Source organism: Beta vulgaris, chromosome 5 (assembly GCF_026745355.1).
Source record: "Beta vulgaris subsp. vulgaris cultivar EL10 chromosome 5, EL10.2, whole genome shotgun sequence".
Taxonomy (NCBI): domain Eukaryota; kingdom Viridiplantae; phylum Streptophyta; class Magnoliopsida; order Caryophyllales; family Amaranthaceae; genus Beta; species Beta vulgaris.
In genome coordinates, this window is record NC_079206.1 from 36,219,730 (window position 1) to 36,241,637 (window position 21,908).

The 21,908-nt window shown below is 37.3% G+C and overlaps 1 protein-coding gene across 6 annotated transcripts; it reads right to left on the reverse strand.

The window, feature by feature from the left end:
• Positions 1 to 1,313: 1,313 nt before the first annotated feature.
• On the reverse strand, positions 1,314 to 21,411 carry LOC104893820 (serine/threonine-protein kinase ATG1c). Of its 6 annotated transcripts, none has more exons than XM_010679958.4 (13): positions 21,050 to 21,411; positions 18,172 to 18,289; positions 18,042 to 18,100; positions 17,176 to 17,240; positions 10,437 to 10,530; positions 10,263 to 10,343; positions 10,028 to 10,136; positions 4,585 to 4,657; positions 4,107 to 4,480; positions 3,643 to 4,007; positions 3,258 to 3,549; positions 2,520 to 2,590; positions 1,314 to 1,618 (listed from the first exon to the last, which is right to left on the reverse strand). In XM_010679958.4, exons 1-13 carry the CDS (start codon positions 21,311 to 21,313, stop codon positions 1,379 to 1,381), a joined length of 2,205 nt encoding a protein of 734 aa, XP_010678260.1. In that variant the 5' UTR covers positions 21,314 to 21,411; the 3' UTR covers positions 1,314 to 1,378. The 6 variants fall into 6 exon arrangements, with proteins under 6 accessions (XP_010678260.1, XP_010678262.1, XP_048500515.1 ...); XM_010679960.3 differs by having other exon boundaries at positions 18,172 to 18,251; positions 20,739 to 21,193; XM_048644558.1 differs by having other exon boundaries at positions 20,739 to 21,193.
• Between the last annotated feature and the right edge of the window lie 497 nt (positions 21,412 to 21,908).

A 21,908-nucleotide genomic window follows, 5' to 3' on the forward strand; every position in this document is an offset into this window, starting at 1 on the left:
GTCAACCAAGTATCAAAACCAAAACATTTCAGCAATACTTCGTTTTCTTTCAATGAATAGATTAGTGGAGTGTGAGGAGTAAGTGGAAGGAAAGCCTAAAGAAGGAGAAAAATGATAAAAACGAACGAGTTAGTCTAACCATTGTTCATGCTCTAAATGTATGCATAGTCAACCAAGTATCAAAACCAAAACATTTCAGCCATACTTCCTTTTCTTTCAATGAATAACAAAGTTAAGCAAAGGAGATCTACAAATCATCAAGTCAATCATGGTCTTTTCAAAAAAAAAAAAAAGCCAACCATGGTCAATGGCAAATATCGCAAATAGTCGAATCTACTAAGGGTCTATTCTCCCTAGCTTATTTTCAGTTCAGTTCAGTTGCAATCAGTTCACTTGCAAGCAGTTCAGTTCAGTCCAGTCATTTAATTCTCTGATAATGAAACAATGATAATAATAATTATTATTATCATTATTATCATTATTATAATTACTACTATTACTATTACTATTACAAATATTAATATCATGATTACAATTATTATTATTATCGAGGTAAAATAAATATGATTAGCCCAATTTAATTAATTTAGCCCGCTCTCGATTGGTTAAAAAAACCCCAATTCTTGGTGGATTTTGAGTGTTATCATTATTTAATAATTTATTAAAATAATTTATTATTATTTTATTTAATAACTTATTATTATTAATAAATCATTATTATGAATTTATTATTAATTAAATTATATTATATTATTATCACTACTACTACCTCCGTTTTCTAAAGATCTTCCTTGTTACTGTTCTTATAGATACCAAGGAAGATCCATTTATGTGGGGTATGTTGAAGAGAACAAGCCCTAAAACCCTTCCTTAGGTTGTTGATAGAAACTGAAATCAAGTGCATAAATAGCCCAAAAATTCGAAAGATTGAACTGCTAATGTTTGGGAGTCTCATTACTGATGTATTTTTGATGATTATGATTGTACAGCTCATGTCGTTGGTTTTCCAGAAACTCGTTAGTTGTTCACCTCATATGACATATACAACGTTTATTAATGTCTTTCTTAACAGAAAATAATAATAATCCTACAATAGCCAACATGAAATGACGTTTCATGTTCAAATGAGTTGCGTTTTTTAAAAAATGAACTTCATTATATAACCTTATTTATAAATCTTAAATTCAAAAAAATAAAGATGAACACATTAGCTATTTGCGATTAGTTGTAATGATAAACAGAATACAACCAACTTGGTCTATTTCAGTCAACAGTCAACACCACCACCCAATAATCGCCCAAAAGAATGTAACTGTACAGAGAAACAAAATTATATACATCATAAATAGGGCGATGGACATCAGAAACGACATCCTGTTTAAGGTGGACTTTTTGGACCCTCAGGCTTAAGAAGGGCCATCCTCTGAGACCTTGATATGCTTTGCCTGTCATTCAAAATGTTAATGTAATTGCGAAGTCTAAACCGGTCCAAGTTAGTCAGAGAGAATGGAGGATTCAGTATTAAGGATGGTGCTTCCACAAGAAGAAAGATCAACAAGCGCACAGCTTTCGAATATGAGGACGCCGCATTTTCCATATCTCCCATCAGCTCATCAACCTGCCAACCAATAATTTGAGATTCCTATATACTTCAACCATTTGATATAAGCAAATGTAAATACCATAGATTCCCGAAACAGAAACTACACCCCCCTTCAAGGATTTGGAAGCAAAAGAGAGAAAGTGGAAGAAACGTTGTTAGTTTTTAATGTTTGGTTCAAAAAAATCAATTTAAATGAAAGGAAACGGAAGAATTTGAAACAAAAGACTCATTAATAAATTTCCACTTTTCTTTCCTCTCAAAAGGAATTTGGGAGAAAATATAAAATTTAAACCAAACATGAAAAATTAAGATGTTTTTTCTCCTTACCTTTACTAAAAATGAACCAAACAAGTTAGATAACTCTCACAATGTTGTCCAAGTACAACTAGTCCTACATTCATTATCTCACAATGTTGTCCAAGCCAAAGTTACTTTTTACTAATGAAGTTTGTTGAGTAGATTTCTTACTTCCCCTCCTAATTTAAGTTTTCCAGATAGCAATTAGCAAGCATATTGGAGGTGTCAGAAAGACTCAGAGGATGGGACACTTCAGAAGACATATTTCACAATTTGAAAGATTTTAGTACGGTTCAATAGCTGGGAAAGTGACATTTTAAAGTTCTTTGATGTCTATAGATAGAGATGAATGTGAAAATATGGAGCTCAGTCTTCTACTCTCCAGCCAGCTTCCTAAGTCGTAAGCCACATAATCACTTTATTAGCCTCAGTGAAACACTTACAAAAGGTTTCAGGCGGATCATGGGGGCTACTACAATACTACACCTATTTCATTACTTCATAAAAAAATCTTTTTTATTTTACTCCGATTTATAGATTCTATGATCATTTATCTTTTCCGTTTTTGCTATTCATGTTACGGTGGTTGGTTGAGTAGCAACAGGGGGAGGTGACTTACTGCACCATGTCTTCCCAGCGCAAGAGCAGATTGATAAATTGTTTCCATAGCATCAGGCAATTCAACACTTCCTGCAAGCAAAAGTCCAAACTTCATTGAATAAAAAGAACCAGCTATGTCAAAGTTCATGACTCAGCAAAGAGAACAATCTAACTCTAATTGTCTGTAATTAGTACTCATCCACAATAGGAAAATGCCTATATTTGCAGGAAATATCTCCTTAGACCGAATCTCTCTTAATATGACTGACAAATTGACAATAACCGGAACTCAAATTAAGACGTCGACAATGATTTTAAGTTCCTAGTTGCATGTTTTTTTGTTTGTTCTTAGTGCCATTTGCTAGACTGCTAAGTGTAACATACATGGCTAAAAACAGCAGTCTGTGTTTGGCAAGATCAAATTTTGATGATTGAATTAAATCGCCAGCACAAATTTGATTTTTTAACAACTTCAAATGAACAATGATGTAGTAGCCAGCTGACCTACATCCACACCGGACTTTTCCATGTTGCTTAAGGTAAGTTTCTGCCGTCCTGGTTTATACAGTGTAAACCATAGTACAGGGCTTATTACTCCTTAGTCGCCCATAATTACTTATTATCCTGTCTAGGTACTGACAGCATGAAAGCAATCAAACCAACATATAATGCACACATCACATTCTTCTCCAAAAGACAAAGGACTGTGAAAAATGAGTAAGTAATTCTTCATATGGGCATTAAAATTGGCAAATACCTGGCTCTACAAACTTTGAAAGTTCTTCAGCATGCTCTACTTCGCTAAAAAACTCCCTCTTGATTACAGTAGAGACGTCCTCAAGCACTTCAGAACAGACAGAATCAAGAGGTTCACCAAAGTCTGGACTATTTTCAATCTTGTTAATGCTACCCCTAGCCTTTGCAATGTCTGGAGGACTGCCATCGGTGGAGGAGACAGCCTGTGTATGGCAAATATGCAGTGCTTGCTTCCAAACTGCTAAAATTACAAGCTGAATAGAAAATGCTTCAAGAAGTCTACCAGCCTCAACCTATACAGCAACAGAAAGAGCATGCACAGCATCATAAGTGAAGAAAAAAATTGCTGAGACATCAGTGACTTTGTTGGGGACTTGAAAATATACCATCTCATTAAGCAGTTCCTTGACACTAACTGCACACTCCTGCAGCGACTTAAGCCTTGTGATGGAGTCTCTAGAGGGCAGCTCCAAGGCATCTGCCGTATCCATGGACCCCTGTGAGTATCCATGAGGGACAGAAGACTGGCTATCTAAGGTTCCAATGCAGCATGAATATCTGCTTGATGGACCGGCAATTGGCACTGGGGCACTAGATCTTGATCTAACACCACAATATGCAGGAGGAGGGATATCAGACTTCGTCGGGGATAGGCTTGGTTTTGAGATACTGGCAGAGGAGGCTGAAACATCCATAGGGGGTCCAGATACAAGTACATAATCTTGATCACTGAACTCTGGAGGGTCCAAAGCTGCAAAATCGTAGAGAAAACTCAAGAGAGTAAGCTAATACGTGGGTTTTAATAATTTAATAGAAAGAGTATTTTTATGATGAAGAAAATTCTTAGTACCTCTTGAATTAGAGCTCAGCTGTCTTTGCTCCATGCAAATAGGAGAATGTTCAATGTGTATATTCTCAGGTCCATGGCTGTTTATTTTAAAACCATTAGTTTGTACCTTTTGTGTTGCATGGCCTTGTGTAGAAATATGGTCCATATCTCTCATAGTACTAGACACTGCTTCCGTTTTGGAATCAAGAGAGAAACCATAAGTAGATTTAACAGATGATCTCCTCCTAAGAAAAGACGGACTCCCATCAGTACCACTGCTTTCATCATCCAAAAGAAACGGCAAACAATCATCTGGAGAATTTTCCTCCCTGTGCTTCAAGAGATTGCACCCAGATAAAGAATAACTATCTGCTCTTCTGAATGATTTCTCACTCCTATAAGTAATAAAATATGGTATAATTTAGTGACAAGCATGACAGACTGATGACAGAATGCAAGGGGGAAATACAATCTCCTTTTTTATTAATTTTTATTTTACCCAGATGTTTCCATAAGCTGCTTCTGACAAAGAAAGGGGTGGTTGAAGAACTCATCAAATGTTAGTCGTTCAACTGCAAATACAAGGACAATAAGAGATCAGATAAAGCGTATATTCAGTATGTTCACTTTTGCTTTAGTTCGAGATTAATTTGAACCTTAATAACAGCGTATATCAGTAAAATGTCTGAAAAGTAAGATCAGTATAATGCAAGACAATAGAGTAGCAACATCATAAACATGTTGAATCTGTAAAACTGCTTTGTGTATATTATTAATTCCATAATCTAAGACCACCATACGGCCTTCACTACTATGCTGGGTGGATTAGGATAGGGGTATCAGTCTCAAACAAATCATTTGATTTGAACATTTAGGGACACGATTAATGATGCGTATGAGAACTGAGAAGTGTTAATTATGTAGTATTCTAAATCTGTTAGAATTCTACGTAATTTAGGTGTTTTACTTTTTAGTTTGTTAAGAGTTTGTTTGTATCCTAATTCTAGTAGGAATAGGAATCTTGAAATCCTAATCCTAGTAGGATTGGAACTCCTAGTTTTGTTAGGAATTATATTAGTTTATCAATTCTAGTTAAGTTAGAAATTCAAATCCTAGTTGGATTAGGATTCCTAATTGGATTAGAATTATAGTTTAGTTAGAATTCTAGTAGTAGTAGAAGTCTTTTGCTTACAGGGTTTTACTATCCTAATTGGGATAGGTTTAACATGTTTTAAGCTAGTTAGGAGTCTTAGTTAGTTAGTTTATCTTTTAGCTTATTAGTTATCTTTTATGTTTTCTGGTCCTACTATAATTAGATCTTTGTGACGCCTATTTAAAGGCTATTTTCGATCATTAAAATACAGATTAATAGATTGACGTTTTGTTTAAACAAAGAATTTTTTATTATTGTTTTGCTTGTGAACTAAACTAATCAAGCCATTAAAGACTTTTCAGGAGTGATAAGTGTTTAGTGTTAAACATCTTAATTTCAAGAGTGATTTTAAGAGTGTTTAGATTCTTGTTCTCAAGTTCAGGAGTGATCTTGATTCAATAAATATCCCCTGTGTTCGAATTGATTCATTGTTTTCGATTCTTGGATTCATAAAGTTCAAGATTCACATTCATACTTGATTATTAAGATTTCTTGGTTTAGTAATCACTTCAAGTGGTATCAAAGCAAAGGCATCTAAGTCCTTTTGATGCTTAGAGGTTCTTGGAGAAGAAGAAGGAAGAAGAAAATCGTCCATAACAGCCAATTTTTTGAGGTAACTTTGAAGGACTCGTTTTCCCACCTCCAGTCGAATTTTTGGGTGATTCTTGATCATAAATTGGACTACTATTTGTCTACTTTGGTTTCCTAAAAGTTTGTAAGATTTGGAGTTGTTTTGATATATATTCGAGAATCATCTTTCGAATTGGTCTAAAACAAGGTAAATTTGGCACAGTGTTGGGAGAATTAAAACTGCAAACTTCATCTGGAAAACACGGCACCAAGTCGGCAAAAGTTAAAGTAGCACATATTCCATTCCTACTTGAATGTCTTGTACCCAAGCTTCTCTATGATCTCAAAGGGTTTATTATCCAATGGCTCATCATACTTATGATTAACGTGAAGCTTTTGAGCAGCAAGGGACAACCAAACTCAATCACCCTTAGCTAGGTGTGTACCTTGATGAATTTGCAAAGCATGACTGCACAAGCACATCTCTCCTTCTTGTTGCACGCGGACTCTAGCACTCCTTGTTGGCATGAACTTAAGCAAATGTGCTAAGAAGTCTCGGCATTGTTATGTGTGGGTTGTGCCTTAGGCCCTTGTGTGGCAGCAGGTAGATGTGAGATGGCTCGGCAAGTATGCATTGGTCTTACCACTATGAAGCACTTGACGATCACTTTGCCATGGTCTACCTCGCAGCAACGGAACAGGCATTTCATAGGAATCGCATCGCACCATAACTTATCCATATATTCACCCACACGAAAACCAACTAAGGCTTGCTTCTTGACCCATATTCCATCATCATTAGACCAAATTAGTATGTAGGGTAGCGGATGTGCACGCGTAGGACGCTTCAATCGACTAAAGATAACGCACACACGTTGTTACACGAGCCATTGTCAATAATGAAAAGAACAAACTTTTACCATTGATTAAGCAATTGGAATGGGAAAGATTGGACCTTTGCTCATCCTCTTTTTTAACATCTACAGTAGAAAGCAAGCTACGCCTCAAGATCAATGTGTGTGGCTCATTCTCCAGTTTACAAACTAGTTGTTGCTCCGAAAAAGAAGAATTCTCAATATGTTCATCACGAGCATATGATGACTCCTGGTTGGCGCGAGTTTCTTGAGCAAAGAAAGCATTGTATTCATCTCGAGAAATCAAGACCTTGTTGGGAAAACTCCTAGCCACATGACCAATCCCTTGGCAACGAAAAAACACTATTTTCCGTGCTTTATTAGCAGCATCTAGAGCAGTAGGTTGAGATGACTCACCCCCTTCCCTCCCCTTGGCCGAATCTTGCATAATTGGGTTTGATAAATCTGGAGAAAAAGCTTCGACTTTTTGCCAAGATTTCTTGTTCCTCGAATCCTTTTTGTTGACGTTCCACCTTACTTGCTAGAGAGCATAACTCATCAAAGGAGTTATAAGCTTGATTTGGGACAACTCCTAGCCACATGACCAATCCCTTGGCAACCAAAAAACACTTTGTTTCGTGCTTTATTAGCGGAATCTAGAGCAGTAGGTTAAGAAGACTCACCCCCTTCCTTACCCTTGCCGAATCTTGCATAAGAGGTGTGATAAATATGGAGAAAAAGCTTCGAAATTTTGCTCTTGTTCCTCGAATTCTTTTGTTGACGTTCCACCTTACTTGCTTGAAGTTATAAGCTTGAAGTTCCACTTGATTTGCAGTAGGTGTATTGAGTCCAATCAAAAACTTTACACTCTTTTGTTCATCCTCATCCTTACAATCACAAGCCATGGAAAGTCTTTCGAATGCTTGCATATATTACGCCACACTCAATTGTTTTTGTTGCAAAGTATTAAACTTTAAAAACAAACCTTGCTTATAAGTTCGTGGAACAACCTCTTCTTTAGTTTCACCTTTAATTCGGTCCATGTAGAGATGGGTTCCTATCCTTCCCTTTCCGTTCTCACTTGCATATTCTCGAACCATAGTGAAGCGTACCTTGTAAATTTGAGAGCAGCATAGGAAAGACAAGCCTCACTACCAACCTTCATGTGATCAAAGATCCGTTGCATACGCCTCTCCCAATCCAAGTAAACATCAAGTTCCAAAGTGCCATCAAATTCTAAAAGTTCACTTAGTTTGATCTCCTCCTCCTTGCGTGGTGGTCGTTCACATGAGTTGTAGGAACGTTCACCAGTTTTGTTTCTGAACTCCAATAGCTCCGCTTGCATCACCTTAATAGCACTAACCACTGCATCTAGACTAGCCCCAAACTGCACCATCTTATTCCCCAAAAGATCCACATCGTCCTCCACTTCTTTCAAGAGTCATTCATCATCCTCGCGCAAAAGACATGATCTTTCGCCGAAAGTTTTGCCTCGTTGGGATTCGTTATTGATCGGATTAGGTTGAAATTTGGACACAAGGTAGTACTGTATGTTAGCTTGCCAGCGAACCAAAAAAAATCACACCCCTCACGTGCCGTTGCAATGAACCTGCTCTGATACCACTTGATGTGAATTTTCTTTAGTTCGACTTGATATTTTGTAGGTTTATAAACTCGGACTTGTTTATGGTGTTTTATGGTGCTATAGTGGACGAAAATTATAATAAAGGATATGAAAAATTCAACTATCTCGGTTAAATTGAACTAGATTTGAAGAATAAAGCTATCTCGGCTAAATTCAACGATGTTATATTTCTATCTCGGCAAAAACAACAATAAATTACAAGGAATGAATTCAACTCAAAAAAACAACAATTGATTTGATGAAAACCGAAATATAAATACATAAAAGAATTCTAATTCTAATGCAACTAGGAAAGCTTTAAAAGATAACAAGGAATAACTAACTAGCTAGGATGTACAAGGAAATGAAGCATTCTTCACACGCCTAACTACATAGAAGCACACATAAATGCAACTAACTCCTAAAATAATGAAATGAAATAAAAGTGTTATAAAACAAATATTACATGGTTTCCTAACAAAATCAGGGAACTACATAAAGCATCCTAACAAAACTAGGACTTGCTTTAAGGAAGCCATCCATGCCCACAATCACAGACCATCTCACATATTGGTACAAGGCTTTGTATCTTGAAAGACAAGAGGAGCAAAAACCCACTATCATCGCAATTTTGAGAGAAACTCCCTAATATAATGTTATGGATTCAAATCCTAGGCAAGGCATTTGAATTTGGGGTGGTGCTTTACTGAGCTACCACCTCTTCCTCATTTTACACCTCTTATGACACATGTTTATGAGATTAGTTGTTAAGTGGTTATCAATTGCTAATCAATTAAAAAGTTAGATGGGATAGAAGTTGGTGGGAAATTTTATATTGAATGAGAGAAAGTGAGATATTTTATATTGAAAAAGAAAGTGTAGTAGGTCAAAATTTGAAGGAGATAAGTATTAAGATATTAGTTAGACCATTCCTATAATAGAAGTGTTCAAACTATTATAAGGCAGATGAAAAGGGAAGTGATTCAACTAATCTCGGATAGAAGGTGTACTAAAAGATTTTAAAAAAGAAAGAATTAAGTAATTGCCCTTCCCCGTTTCATTTGAAGTATTCACTTGTCCTCCCTGGGGATTCTTTGTTTGTAGTAACTTAGTTGTACTTGTATGTCTATGTACTACTGTGCCTTGTTTCCTTCTGTTTGAAAACACCCAGCTCTTCTCTTTGTGACTGACAACGAACCATGAGCCTGATCTCACTGTTGGGATGGGAAGCCCTAAATTCTCTCGCATACTTTTGGTCCTCCAATAGTGGAATTTGTTATTCAGGGTTTTCCATTATAAATCCTAAATCGAGAAAGAACATGTCTTTTTATGTATTTTCAATTGATGATTGTTACTTTAGTTTTGTAGAAAGGAGATTTCACTAGTTGAATAACTGCCCATGGCTGTTTTCTTTTCCTCAAGTCCAACCTGTACCTCATGGTTGTGCCTGGGTTGGGTCATACTCAACTCCCACAAGGCAAGTCCATAGGGCGAGTACAAGCATCAAAAGTTTACTGCCATCGGAAATCGTTGCTCGAACATCAACCTTTATCTCACAGTTGTGTTGTGTCTGGTTTATATCATATTTGTGTTGTGTCTGGTTTATATCATATTTATACAACCGAGACAGGCTATAAGGCGAGTCCAGCATCAAATTCATTTCAGTTTCAAAATATATTAGGATATTCGAGGTACTTTGACATTTGAGAGAACGACAAATTTTGCGCTGCTTTAGTCTTACCAGGATTACGTCGAAGCAATTTCTGACACAAATCTACAAATTCTGAACTCAAATCTTTCATATCTGGGGGGAAACGCAGTTCTGTGGCTCTGATTATGTTCTGGAGCAGCTGGAGAAATCAAAAAAGCAATAATTAGAGATTGGGCACCATAAGCTCTCGAGATCTGGACACAAATATACTCAAAACCCATAAAACCACAACAATTGCATAACCTAGACAAGTAACAACCACCACCTGCATTTGGTTGCTTCCTGTAAAAGGAGTCTTCCCAGTCACAAGTTGATACACAATTGCACCCACACTCCAGAGATCTGCCTGTGCCATCAACTCTGAATTAAGAATCGTTGGATATGGCAATAATGATATGTAGAAGATATGCAAGAAATCAAGCACAAAAGACGCAATCACCTTTGCATCATATTTCTGCAGTTGCATTATTTCGGGCGCCATGTAAAGAGGGGAGCCACACAATGTCTCTGCTAGCCCTCTAGGTTGAAGAGATCTGACAAGAAAGGACAGTCATGCTCACACCAGAAACGAGTGAAAAAAAAAAAAACATGCATTTGAAAGAGTCTTTGTTAATACAATAGCCCTTGGATTTAAGCTGCTTAGCTCTTAAATAAGGTAAGATAATTATGTGATTAGGAAAGTATAGTATGTGTAATGAATCCATACCCTCCACCAATGCTCAAATACACACGCCGCAAGAAGAAGGGTATATCAGTCCAGAACCAAGGATGACAGGGGCCAATCAGCAAATCATCAAATCAGTCTTACTTAACAGAAATTCAGTGCATGTAATACACTGACAGGTAGTGTCATAAGTTGTTAGAGAAAACGGAATTTTGGGTAGAGGGTATTCAAAGGGAAGGGGTGAGGATATGGATGCGACAAGGACATTTTAGTTGATCTATTTAATTATTGGGTTTAGATCATCTTACAATTCAAGGTCATAAGTAGTGTTTTAGTGTTAGTTTTTATTGTTAAGGGCCGAAATTCTCTAACTTAAATTCGGTTCCTAAGTTGTTTATATTGCTTAATTAGAAGTATTATTAGAAATCCTAATTTTGTTAGGATTTGTGTAATCGTAGTTCTAATATGATTAGATTTCCTATTTGTTTTAGGAGTAAGTTTTGTAATCCTAGTCCTGTTAGGATTGGTGGTCCTAGTTTTCTTAGGATTATAGTTGAGTTAGAATTCTACTTTTAATCGGATTCCTAATAAAAGTAGGAAGATTTTGAATTCCTTTTCCTAGTTTATTTAGTATTTTTGAAACCTAGTAGAGGTAGGAATCAGTTAAACTTATGTATATGGCTCGTTTTTCATTAATAAAGAATAGATTTATGAGATTAAATCAAAGTTTAATTTTCTTTGTGAAAATCTTCGGACTTCTTTGTGATTCCGAAATCTTGAATCAATCACCTTGTGTTTGAGATTTGAAATTGATTGCTCAATTACTTTGTGTTTACAAGTGAATCAAGACCCAATTCGTGAATTACTTTGTGTTTGACCGAATTGTTCTATCCATTATACTTAAAGAAAACATTAAAGATCCAATCTTTCTTTCAAGATTCTTGGATTTCCATAAAACTCAACTAAAGTATAGACACATCCACACCAGTCAACTAAAGTATAGACACATCCACACCAGTGAGTAGAAAAAGGGTATCCAGAAATATAATTGCCATTTAGTTATTTTGTTATTGCGAGACTGAGCTTCTCAGTGGTGGTTATCTTAATACAACTTATCCTTCTAGCTAGATTTGGCTTGCTTGTATCTTGCTTGTATCTTGCTGCTGTGGTTGATTGCTTGAGCATGTCATCACACTTGGTTCAGCACATTCTGGCATGAGCAATGGCACCCCCAACATCAACACAGATGCTCGAAAACTTGGAAGGGTAGGTGGCAAACCTGCAAAACCACATCGCTGCGGCAAATCACATCATCAGTGAGTTTGGCTATGGAAGCTATCAAGCTTTCCATTGCTGGGCAGATCTATGAGAAGATGGAGGAAGCAATGCGTAGGAGTAAGGAAAAGTTGGAGGTTGCAAATTAACAATTGGAGGGGAGGATTGATCGGATCGCTCTAACCTACCAGACGGCATTAGTGGCGGAGTATCACTGGAATTTATCGAGATGCCAGCTCCTCTTGATGGGATCCCAGAAATGATACTCATGGGGAAATTTGTTGATGGGATGAATGAGGATTTGAAGGCGGGATCGAGGGTTTGGAGATGGCGGGCCGGTTTGTGGAATGTATTAGGGAATGTGGATCCAAAAGGCCCAATGTGACCTATACTAAATTTGGGTCATACTAACAGCTATCGGGTCTAGCACCCCAGCAACCTAACAATTGGAAACTGGACTTCCACTCCCATCGAGTCACATGGATCGCTTTCCTCACCCATATCCGTTGGTGGCACCACCGGAAATTTTAGGGGGAAATTCACCCGTTATCGGAGAATGAATTGCAGGAGCGACGCGCAGAAGGTTTGTGTTTCACATGTGGTGAAAAGTGGGCGGCGAGGACTGTTGCCGGAGAAAAGAGTTAAGGGTTCTTTTAGTGGATGGAAAGAAGACTTCGAACCCGATCGGGAGTTCAATGGCAACGAGCCTCCAATCTCACCCACCGAGAGACTTCAACTTTGGTATCCCTAAATTATGTTATCGGTTTATTTAGACCTAAAACTATGAAACTTATGGGTAAATTGGAGAACGTAAGGTTGTGGTGACGATTGACCCGGGGGCCGCTCATAATGTTGTGTCCTTAGAAGAGGTGCGGGAGTTGGTGAGATTGGTGACTGGTCAAGCGATTTCAGTGTTTCCTTGGGTAATGAATAATGATGAACCTATCAAGGGTATTGGTGTTTTCAGCAAGTAATGCCCGAATTGGAGGGAGGAGTCACGGTGGTCGAAGATTTTCTTCGTTTCGGTTAGGCAAGTCCGAGATTATTCAAGAATAGGGTTGGCTATGACGAATTGGAAGACTCAAGAAATGCAATTTGAAATGAATGAGAGGGTACCAAAACTGGTGGGAGATCCTACGTTGGCTCGTTCTCAAATTTCCTTAAAAGCCATATTTCAAACACTTAGGAAGGAGGGGGGTTAGAGTTAAGCCAAATGAAAGAGAAAGAGGCACATGTTGCACTTGTATTCGGAGAGAGAGAGATAGATATATATATATAGAGAGAGAGAAAGGAATCAGGTTTTCACAGAGGTGAAAGAGAGGTGGTTCCGAGAGTGGTCGTGTTTGCAAGGAGTGAGGAGTGGGGAGTGGGGAGAGGTAGTCGCCCAGGGAGGTGGTGGCAGTAGAGGAGAAGAGAGGGTGTTCGCAGGAGGGTGGGGGAGAGTATGGGAGGGGGGTGCTCGCATGGTGGGGAGAGGATGAGGAGGGGGGTATTAACGGGGGTGGGGAGGAGGGTGTTGACAGGAGTGGGGGAGAAGGTGGGGAGGGGGGTGTCTGCAATGGTGGGGAAAAGGGTGGGGAGGGAGCATTTTGCGAGGGTAGGGGAAAGGGCGGGGAGGGGTTTGGGTAGGAAATAAGTCAACGCATAACCTGTAATCAAACTCATTTAGAGTTAACTTAAAACAGGTGTAAAGTCGACTTAATCAGGAATAATCTAAAACATGACTTATTTTAGGAAGATCACGCAAAAGTTGTGACTAGTATGGCCAAAAACTAGGATAGAAAATATGATCTCCGCAGCGTTATTTTTTATGTAAATTAAATATGACCTGCGTATCGTTTGTACTTCTAAAATTATAATTTCAGTTACTTAAATTATAAATTATTTGTGTAATCAGGAATGAAGTTTCATGGAGATTCAAGGATGGAGATCTCTAGATTCAAGAATGGATTCATGAAGATTAGTTTTTCTAGGTTTAAGGGACATACTAGGATCACTTTGAAATACACTTATATTTATGAATTTATTAGGTTTCAATGTTTGCTTAAGTTTATATGTGTGGTTATTTATGCTATGTGTTCACTATTTATTAACCAACATAGTAAACTTATGTCCCAAATTATGGATTTTAATTGTTTTCCAAACGACGCCATGAAACCTTAGATAGTGAGTAATAGGTTTTGCCACATAGTGTCCGCGGGACACTGAATAGGTTATTGAAACTTAAATGTTAGATGTTTAGTTTAACTCAACAAGACTATCAGAAGATTCAATTTTGGGTTTTGAAGCTAAAAGATAGGAAATAAACAAGGAGCTGGTATTCTGCCTACCAAGAGTTATAAAAAGTTATAATTAGTAAATTGTTTACTTACCTCAACCGCTATAAATTAAAGGCACGCCTACAACACGTTTCATTGTAGTGAGAGGGGATTTGAGTTACTACTTTTATTAATGAGGGCATTAGTTTAAATAACGTTTTACTAGGTTATTAAAGTGTTTAATTTCTACCACTGATAAACAATTGGTTAAATTCTTGTTTTATTATGTGTTGTAGCAATCATGACTAATAACAACAACAACAACATAAACTCTGTCTTTAACTTGCGTAGTTGTGAGAACCATTCTCGGTGTTCGTGACACTCCTCTTCCTGAACTCCCACCGCTGTTCGCCAGTCTGAAAGGACTACAAGACACACTCGTAAAAAATTATGTGTCTGTCACATTTCTTATGCTTGCTTGTATGGATTCTGATTTTCAAAAACCTTTGATGGGATGATGCCTACACAATAATCCAACAACTGAAATCCACGTTTCACAAACATGCGAAGTTGAGAGTGTAAGTTGGTGAAAAGGCAAGTCACTTCGGCCACATGTGTTCAATTTAATTGGACATGAGCTTCCTTTGTCCTTAAGAGCTAGCAAATAATATAATTATCAATACATTGACTAACTATTGCATACAAGAACTTTCGTCTGAATTTCTATATCTGGATGGAGAAGTGGCTCTACAAGAGTTGCACGGTAATGGGTATGTTAGTTGAGGCTAAGGGGAGCATGCCAAATGAACTAGAAGAGCATAGGGATGATCTAATGGTTCAAAAGGGCAATGGATTCAAGAAGCAAGGGGTTCCGAAAAAGAAGTACAATGGAAAGGTGGCTAACCATACCGTCAAAAATCAGTGACTAACAAATGATTTGAGAAGTTGGCGCACGTTTTTGGACCTTTCTCAGTCACAGGCAAGGTGAGCAAGGTGGCTCGGAGTTACCCCCATCTAGTCGAATTCACCCAACTTTTCATGTCTCATATTAAAACGAGCGGTGGGTGCCAATCCAATGTCACCTACCATCCGTGGAGAGTTGGCCCCTTGGAATTAGTAGTAGAGCCAGAAACATTGTTGGATCTGAAGCACGTGCAGATGGGTGATGAAAGAAGGAATGAAGTGTTAAAGTGTAAAAATCTGCCTCCAGGCTACCTGGGAAGATATGGACGCCATTAATGCTAGGTATCCATCGTTCCACCTTTGAGGACAAGGTGAGTCTTTGGGAGCAGGGTAATGTAATGAATCCAGACCCTCCACCTATGCTCACATATACACGCCGCCAAGAAGAAGGAAAAATCAGTCCAGAACCAAGGATGACTCATGACAGGCACAAATCAGTAAATCAGTCTTGCTTAGCAGAAATTCAGTGCATGTAATAAATTACTAATTACTGACAGGTAGTGTCATAAGTTGTTGGATAAAAAGGGAATTTTGGCCTTTTGGGTAGTGGGAAAAAAATCAGCAGTTGTATATAAAGGGAAGAGGTGAGTAGAAGAAGGGTATCCCAGAAATATAATTGTCATTTAGTTAATTTGTTCTTGGGGGAGTCTGAGACTCCCGAATGCTCAATGGTGACTATCTTAATACAACTTATCCTTCTGGCTAGATTTGACTTGCTTGTATTTTGGTGCTGTGGTTTATTACTTGGGCAGGATCATCACAGTATGTATTTCCTTGTTTTGATGTAGAGGAGATGAAAAGTCTAAGAAGAAAGTTAAGAGTATTAGCAATACTGGTTTGTGAGAGTCTTGAGTATGAGAAGGCAGAATTGATATTCCATCCAAGGAAATAGGTGGTGGAAGTGTGGAACCCACTATAAGTTATTATATCTTGTATTAGTGCTGAGTACATGAGTAGTAAAAAGTTCATGTAAGGCCTAAAACCTAATAAAAGAATCATTTTGGATAAGCTTTAATCACATTTATCGATTGGTTTGCAGTGGTATTAAGGAGCCTTACATTAATAGTTTTGCCATGTTATTTGAAGGGAATTACTTGGATGTATTATAACTGATCAAGGGTTTAAGTTGTACTTCCTCCATTCTTTTTCGATTGCAACGCTTTTATTTTCACATTTGCCGAGACAAAGCCTGATCATTACTAACTTTAGTTATGTATTTACAAAAATTATGCAAATGAGATTAAAAAACTACACATTGAGATGAATCAAATAACATCTTATATGACTATATTTATACTTGTGTATAGATTATCATACAAAGTCAAAGTGTGAACTGTGAATAGTAGAAAAGTCAAGATGTTAGAAATTAAAAAGGAATGGAGGAAGTATTAAGTAGTTATTATTATGGATCAAATGGGGAAAACACCAGAACTGGTGATATTTCAAACTAGCAGAAGCAAACAGCTCTAAATATTTACCTAACGTGGGAACATGGCAGGTTCAAGGTACAAGGTGGAGGGTGCTTAAGTCAAACACCACAAATAACCCAAAACATTCACCCTCTGTTCATATAAACTTGTTTTGGTTCAACCAAGCTCCTAAAAATACTATTAGGTTAGTAGAACCTGCGTGTTTGGTACCATTTGATCCAAACTTGTTTAGTACAAAGTATACTAGTCCAAACTCACTTCACGTTAGGGGAGAACCAAGGAAGAAGTCCTACTTGTTTAGTACAACCTCCTTGGTACCCAACGATTGCAAAACGACATTCAGAAAATAAACTAGGTGCCTAAACAAAAGGAGACATTTGAAATTCCACTGCATACTTCATAGACATGCATGTAACAATAAGTTGCCTGCACGGGAGGAGGCTTCTTTAGGAAGACCTTATGAGCAAGTTAACACTGAACTATGCAAAGAGGAACGAATAAAAAGACAAATCACACAGTTTGTAAGATCAAAGTGGAGCAGAACAAGAACATAACCGGAAGCACATAGCTTATATACATATACTTTACCTAGCAAAGCCAAAATCTGCAATCTTTAAAACTGAGTTATTGTCATTTGTGGAGAGAAGCAGATTCTGCAAAACAAAGAGTACATATAGAAGTGTTGCATTATCTTTTCCATTCAAAGAAAAGAGTCTTGCATGATACTATAGATCATTGACTAAATTATGTTGGAACATCATAAACAGCACAGGGAGAGCACTAATCCTGCTCCAATCCAGAACAGCACTATGAGCATGACTTACAATGTATTAAATGTCCATTACCAATCTAGAACTGTCTAAAACTAAGATCAGAATCATATACTGTGAGTTCAATGCTCAAATTTCTTATTGTATGACCATCCAAATGAAACCGACTGATCGTACATAAACTTAGTTCAAAAGTGTTTCGAAAAGTTTCATGTTTCTCCTACCAAGAGACATATCCGAGTCCGAATTCCAGAGGATAATTGGAGGAAAACCAAATCACGCAAGTTCTTTGTCTAAAAGGTTACATCGACAACAAGCCATACCCTAATAGCGAAAATCTGATGGCGGAAATCAGTGAGGAGAATAATTAAGCCAAACTCGATCAAATCCAAATGTCACATTACAGTACAATAATTCACGTAACCAATAAAAACTGAAAGCCACATCAGCAGTTGCATCAACTACCATCTAACATATTAAGGCCCAAAAAAATTCTTCAACTTGCAACTTCAATCTTTCACAGTTCAAACTTAAAGGCATTTTGCTCAATACTCATAAATGCAATAAAATCAATTAGAGACAAGCCACAGCAACAGACCTCAAAGAAACAAGCAGCACAAGCATGCATCTAATCAAGTCACAATATATATCAGAAGATATTGTACATGCCAAACAAACACACACCTGCGGCTTCAAGTCCCGGTGTATAATATTATTCTCTCGGAGAACTTTCAAACCAGCCGCTGCAATATACACAATTTAGAATAAATTTTTTTAAGTTTTAGATAGATGAATGGTCAAAGTCAGAATATACCAAGCTGGCGCATGAACAGCTTTGCTGTGGCTACTGGTACTCTTCCGTGGCGCTGTATATGCATGAAAAGGTCGCCACCACTGCAATATTCCAATACAATATGTATCTTTCCAGGAACCTACTAGAAATGTTTAGCAATACAACTAAATGATTCTAACTGACTAGTGAAAATATGCAAACAAGACGTATCATAGTCAATCGGAAATGGTGATGAGGAAAGGATAAAACATCACCAAATTGACCATCATTACAGCATTTCACTGAACTAAGAAGATGCGACGTGACAAAAAAATTGCAAAACATTAAGCTTCCAATGTGTTTCCTGAGTAGGATCTACCTAGACCTGGCAATCAGATCGTTCGGATGGGTTTGGTTCGGGATATTTCATGTATTTTTACTTGGGTCAGTTTGGGTCCATTCAGGTTTCAATTTTAATTCGATTCTTTGGTGGTTTGTAAACAGTTCGGGTCAAGACTTTGGGTCATCTCGGACGAGGTACGATCAGGACAAGTCCATTCAAGTTTCAGTTTTGATTCGATTCATTGGTGGACCAATGCACGATTGTATCACATATTTGTTTTAGAGACAAGTACGCTAACATAAAGACCAACATTTATTATATACCTCTGTTTATTTTAGTTGCAACATCTGATTATTTTAGTACATTCACCAAAAAGTCAAAAGTTGCAACTAAAAGAAAACAGAGGAAGTATAACTAAAGCATATGATAGAAAGTTCATAGAAGCCGATAGTTAAATCCCAAGCAATTTGTTGTTGGCCTTATGTACCAAAAACTAATAAGATTTAAGTTTGTACAATAGACATGTCGAGTCATTAGGGTCAAATATGGCTGGTTCAGTTCATGTGGGCCAGGGTGATTTAAATTCCAGTTGATTTAGTTCAGATGAAATGGGTTTGGGTCACTTTGAGTATCAGGTCAAGTGAATTTCAGTAATCATGTTGAGTGTCGGGTCATTGTTGGTCACGATTCGGATTACTCGGTTCGCATAATTGCATTCGAGTGAACTAAGACCTGACCTACAGTAGAATAAAAAAAGTACCCTAAAGCCAGTCTTTTTGGATCAACAACCAAAATCTTTTCAAATACTTCCCAGTGAGCTTGATCTTCTCTTCTACACCTATTATTTCACTGATACTATAATTTCAATTTAAACTATAGTAGGGAAAACGAAGTGAAATGGAATTGATTCCACAATTGGGAATAAGTATCAGTGTACGTCGTACAGATTATTCATTTGGATTTATAGGAAAGTAAAGAAGAGGAAACGAGGATGATGCGGTTGTCGTACCGCCAAATATCGGCTCAGGCCATGAGATATCCCTAGAACTCGCCTAAAACACGGTTTTTTATTACGATGCGGGTAGTATCGGTTCGGTAAATTTGAAAACCTTTACGACACGGGCGATAGGATATGATGCGGCGGCCTTGTTTTGACACCATGGTCAAAGGGTCAACTGCAATGTCTCTGAATGATTCAATGGCATTGGACTACATTCCACTATTGAGCAGATCAATTAAGTCAAAAAGAAGTCCCTTTATGTTATTTGCCCCCCCCCCCCTTTCCTTGTGGTTGTTCCTTGGATAATTATCGTCATTTTTCCCTGGACCCATATATGTCACAACCAAGTCTAAATGGCCTCTTTTTCTAATATAAACATCACTGTCTTATAATGAACAAGCCGTGACCTTTGATGCACTACTAGAATTTACTTCTCAATATTTCTGGAAGTACTCTCATAAAAAAGATGATGCATTCCATAGCACATACCCCACCACAGTTGTTACTTATTTTCATCCATTTCACCCAGCTTCTTCTAGCCAAGTCTAACAGGATTACAATAACAGCTACAGCATGTAATTGAGCAAGCATTCAGCATCCTAATCACAAGAGGTGTTTCTCATTCAAATAATACTACTCCTATTTGTTTAGAGATAACTCCATTTCCATCTTCCACATATAGGAAAGCTGGCACAAAAATTATTGACACAAGTAAGAGCCAAAATCCTCTAAGGCAGGTTAAGCTATGGAAATATCAATTTGAAAAGTTGTTGTTCCTAATCTGAAAACCATGTGAGACCACTTAAGTAGCAAAGAATTTCTAGTCTAGAACTCTAGCTTTTCACTTCCTTCAAAGGAACACAACTGTTGCAGCAGCTGTTCAAGAACCACCACTTAATGAGTAGCTCTGGAGAAGTAACGAGGTACGTTAGTCATCTAAAATGAAGATGATTTTTCAATTCAATACTTCTCAGAAAAGTCACATATAAAAAGGACGAATGAGCTTATAACCTACCTAATGTCCTGTAAAGAGTACTAGCAAAGGTCCGAAATTCAGAAAGCCAAAAACAATTGCCATATAGGCCTAACATAACTGATAATAGTAACCAAGTTGAGCCATATATGTGCTAAACGTGAATACGAACTAGGAAGGACGCTAAGTTTACGAGAGTGGGTAAACACAAAAACAAAAACATTGAAGCGTTTCCTAGACTCGAGTTACAGCATTTTTCATTCCGTCCGTTAAAGGTTAATATAAGCAGTTACCATGAACATATAAGCCGGAAACTGCCTCAACCCTGTTCAACATCCCGAACGAGTTTCCAAACATGTAATAAGTTTCCGTTCCATCATCGCACAGTTTGTCAGCAGGTCAATTACACACCAGTAAACTCCACATGAATCACAACATTTGCAATTGAAAAAAATAATAGTCGTCCAATTAGCCAATCAATCAGAGTTAAGAACCTCCAAAACTCGACGCCGTAAACAACCAGATCGATTCGAAACAACTATCTTCAAAAATAAGTTACTGAGATTTTCGATGATACAAATCAAATAAGAGTTAGTGGACTTACCTCAATAATATCGTGTAAGCGAATTATATTAGGATGATTAATATGCTTGAGGATGAAAATTTCAGACATGAGAGACTCCTGCAACTTCTTGTTCAATCGAGACATGGAAATCTCTTTGATCGCAACTTCGGTGCCATGAATTCTGTGACGAGCATGCCAAACTACAGAAAAAGAACCTGATCCAATTTGTTTACCAACCAAATATTCCCCTATCATTCTCGCTCCTCCTCCTCTCTCTCCTGCTTTTCCCGATGAATGCGCCATTTTTGCTGTTCTCCGAAACCCTAGAAATCAGAGTTTAACTTTTACTGTCTTTTATCACAAATAAGAACATGAATGAGGATGATGATGATGGTCAATTGGTCATGGAGTCATGGTGGTAGTTAAATTTTCATATCATGATCATACAAACTTTTGAAAGTACCTATATTAATACAAACTTTTGATTATTTTTATATAATATAAAATTTTATCTACAAATCCTTCAGTAGGAAAATATGACTTTTAATATGTCTTACAGGTGAAAAAAATTGGAAAAATTGTCAACAATAAGTCAACCTTTGCGTTGACCGCTTTTAACAAGTCAACCTTCATTTATTCCAGTAGCAAGTAAAGCTTGTACATGAATTAGCTTTTAACAAGTTTTTTTACTTATGACCTGAACAACTCCTACAATTTTGTTCAGTTTTAACAGGTGTGTATTCTAGAACTCATTAAATTGTTCTCTAGAGCATATTTGCACTGCTTGAATTTTATAAAAGTTTCGTGAGAAACTTAAAACTGAACAAAATTGTAGGGGTTGTTCAGGTCATAAGTAAAAAAAACTCGTTTAAAGTTAATTCATGTACAAGCTTTACTT

Excerpts from the sequence above, each read along its gene's own strand:
- LOC104893820 (XM_010679958.4), bottom strand. The coding sequence starts at position 21,313 with ATGGCGCATTCATCGGGAAAAGCAGGAGAGAGAGGAGGAGGAGCGAGA. Across the intron at positions 17,241-18,041 it reads ACCGGGACTTGAAGCCGCAG|AATCTGCTTCTCTCCACAAA; the intron begins GTGTGTGTTTGT and ends TTTGTTTTGCAG. Across the intron at positions 10,344-10,436 it reads TGCAGAAATATGATGCAAAG|GCAGATCTCTGGAGTGTGGG; the intron begins GTGATTGCGTCT and ends TTGATGGCACAG.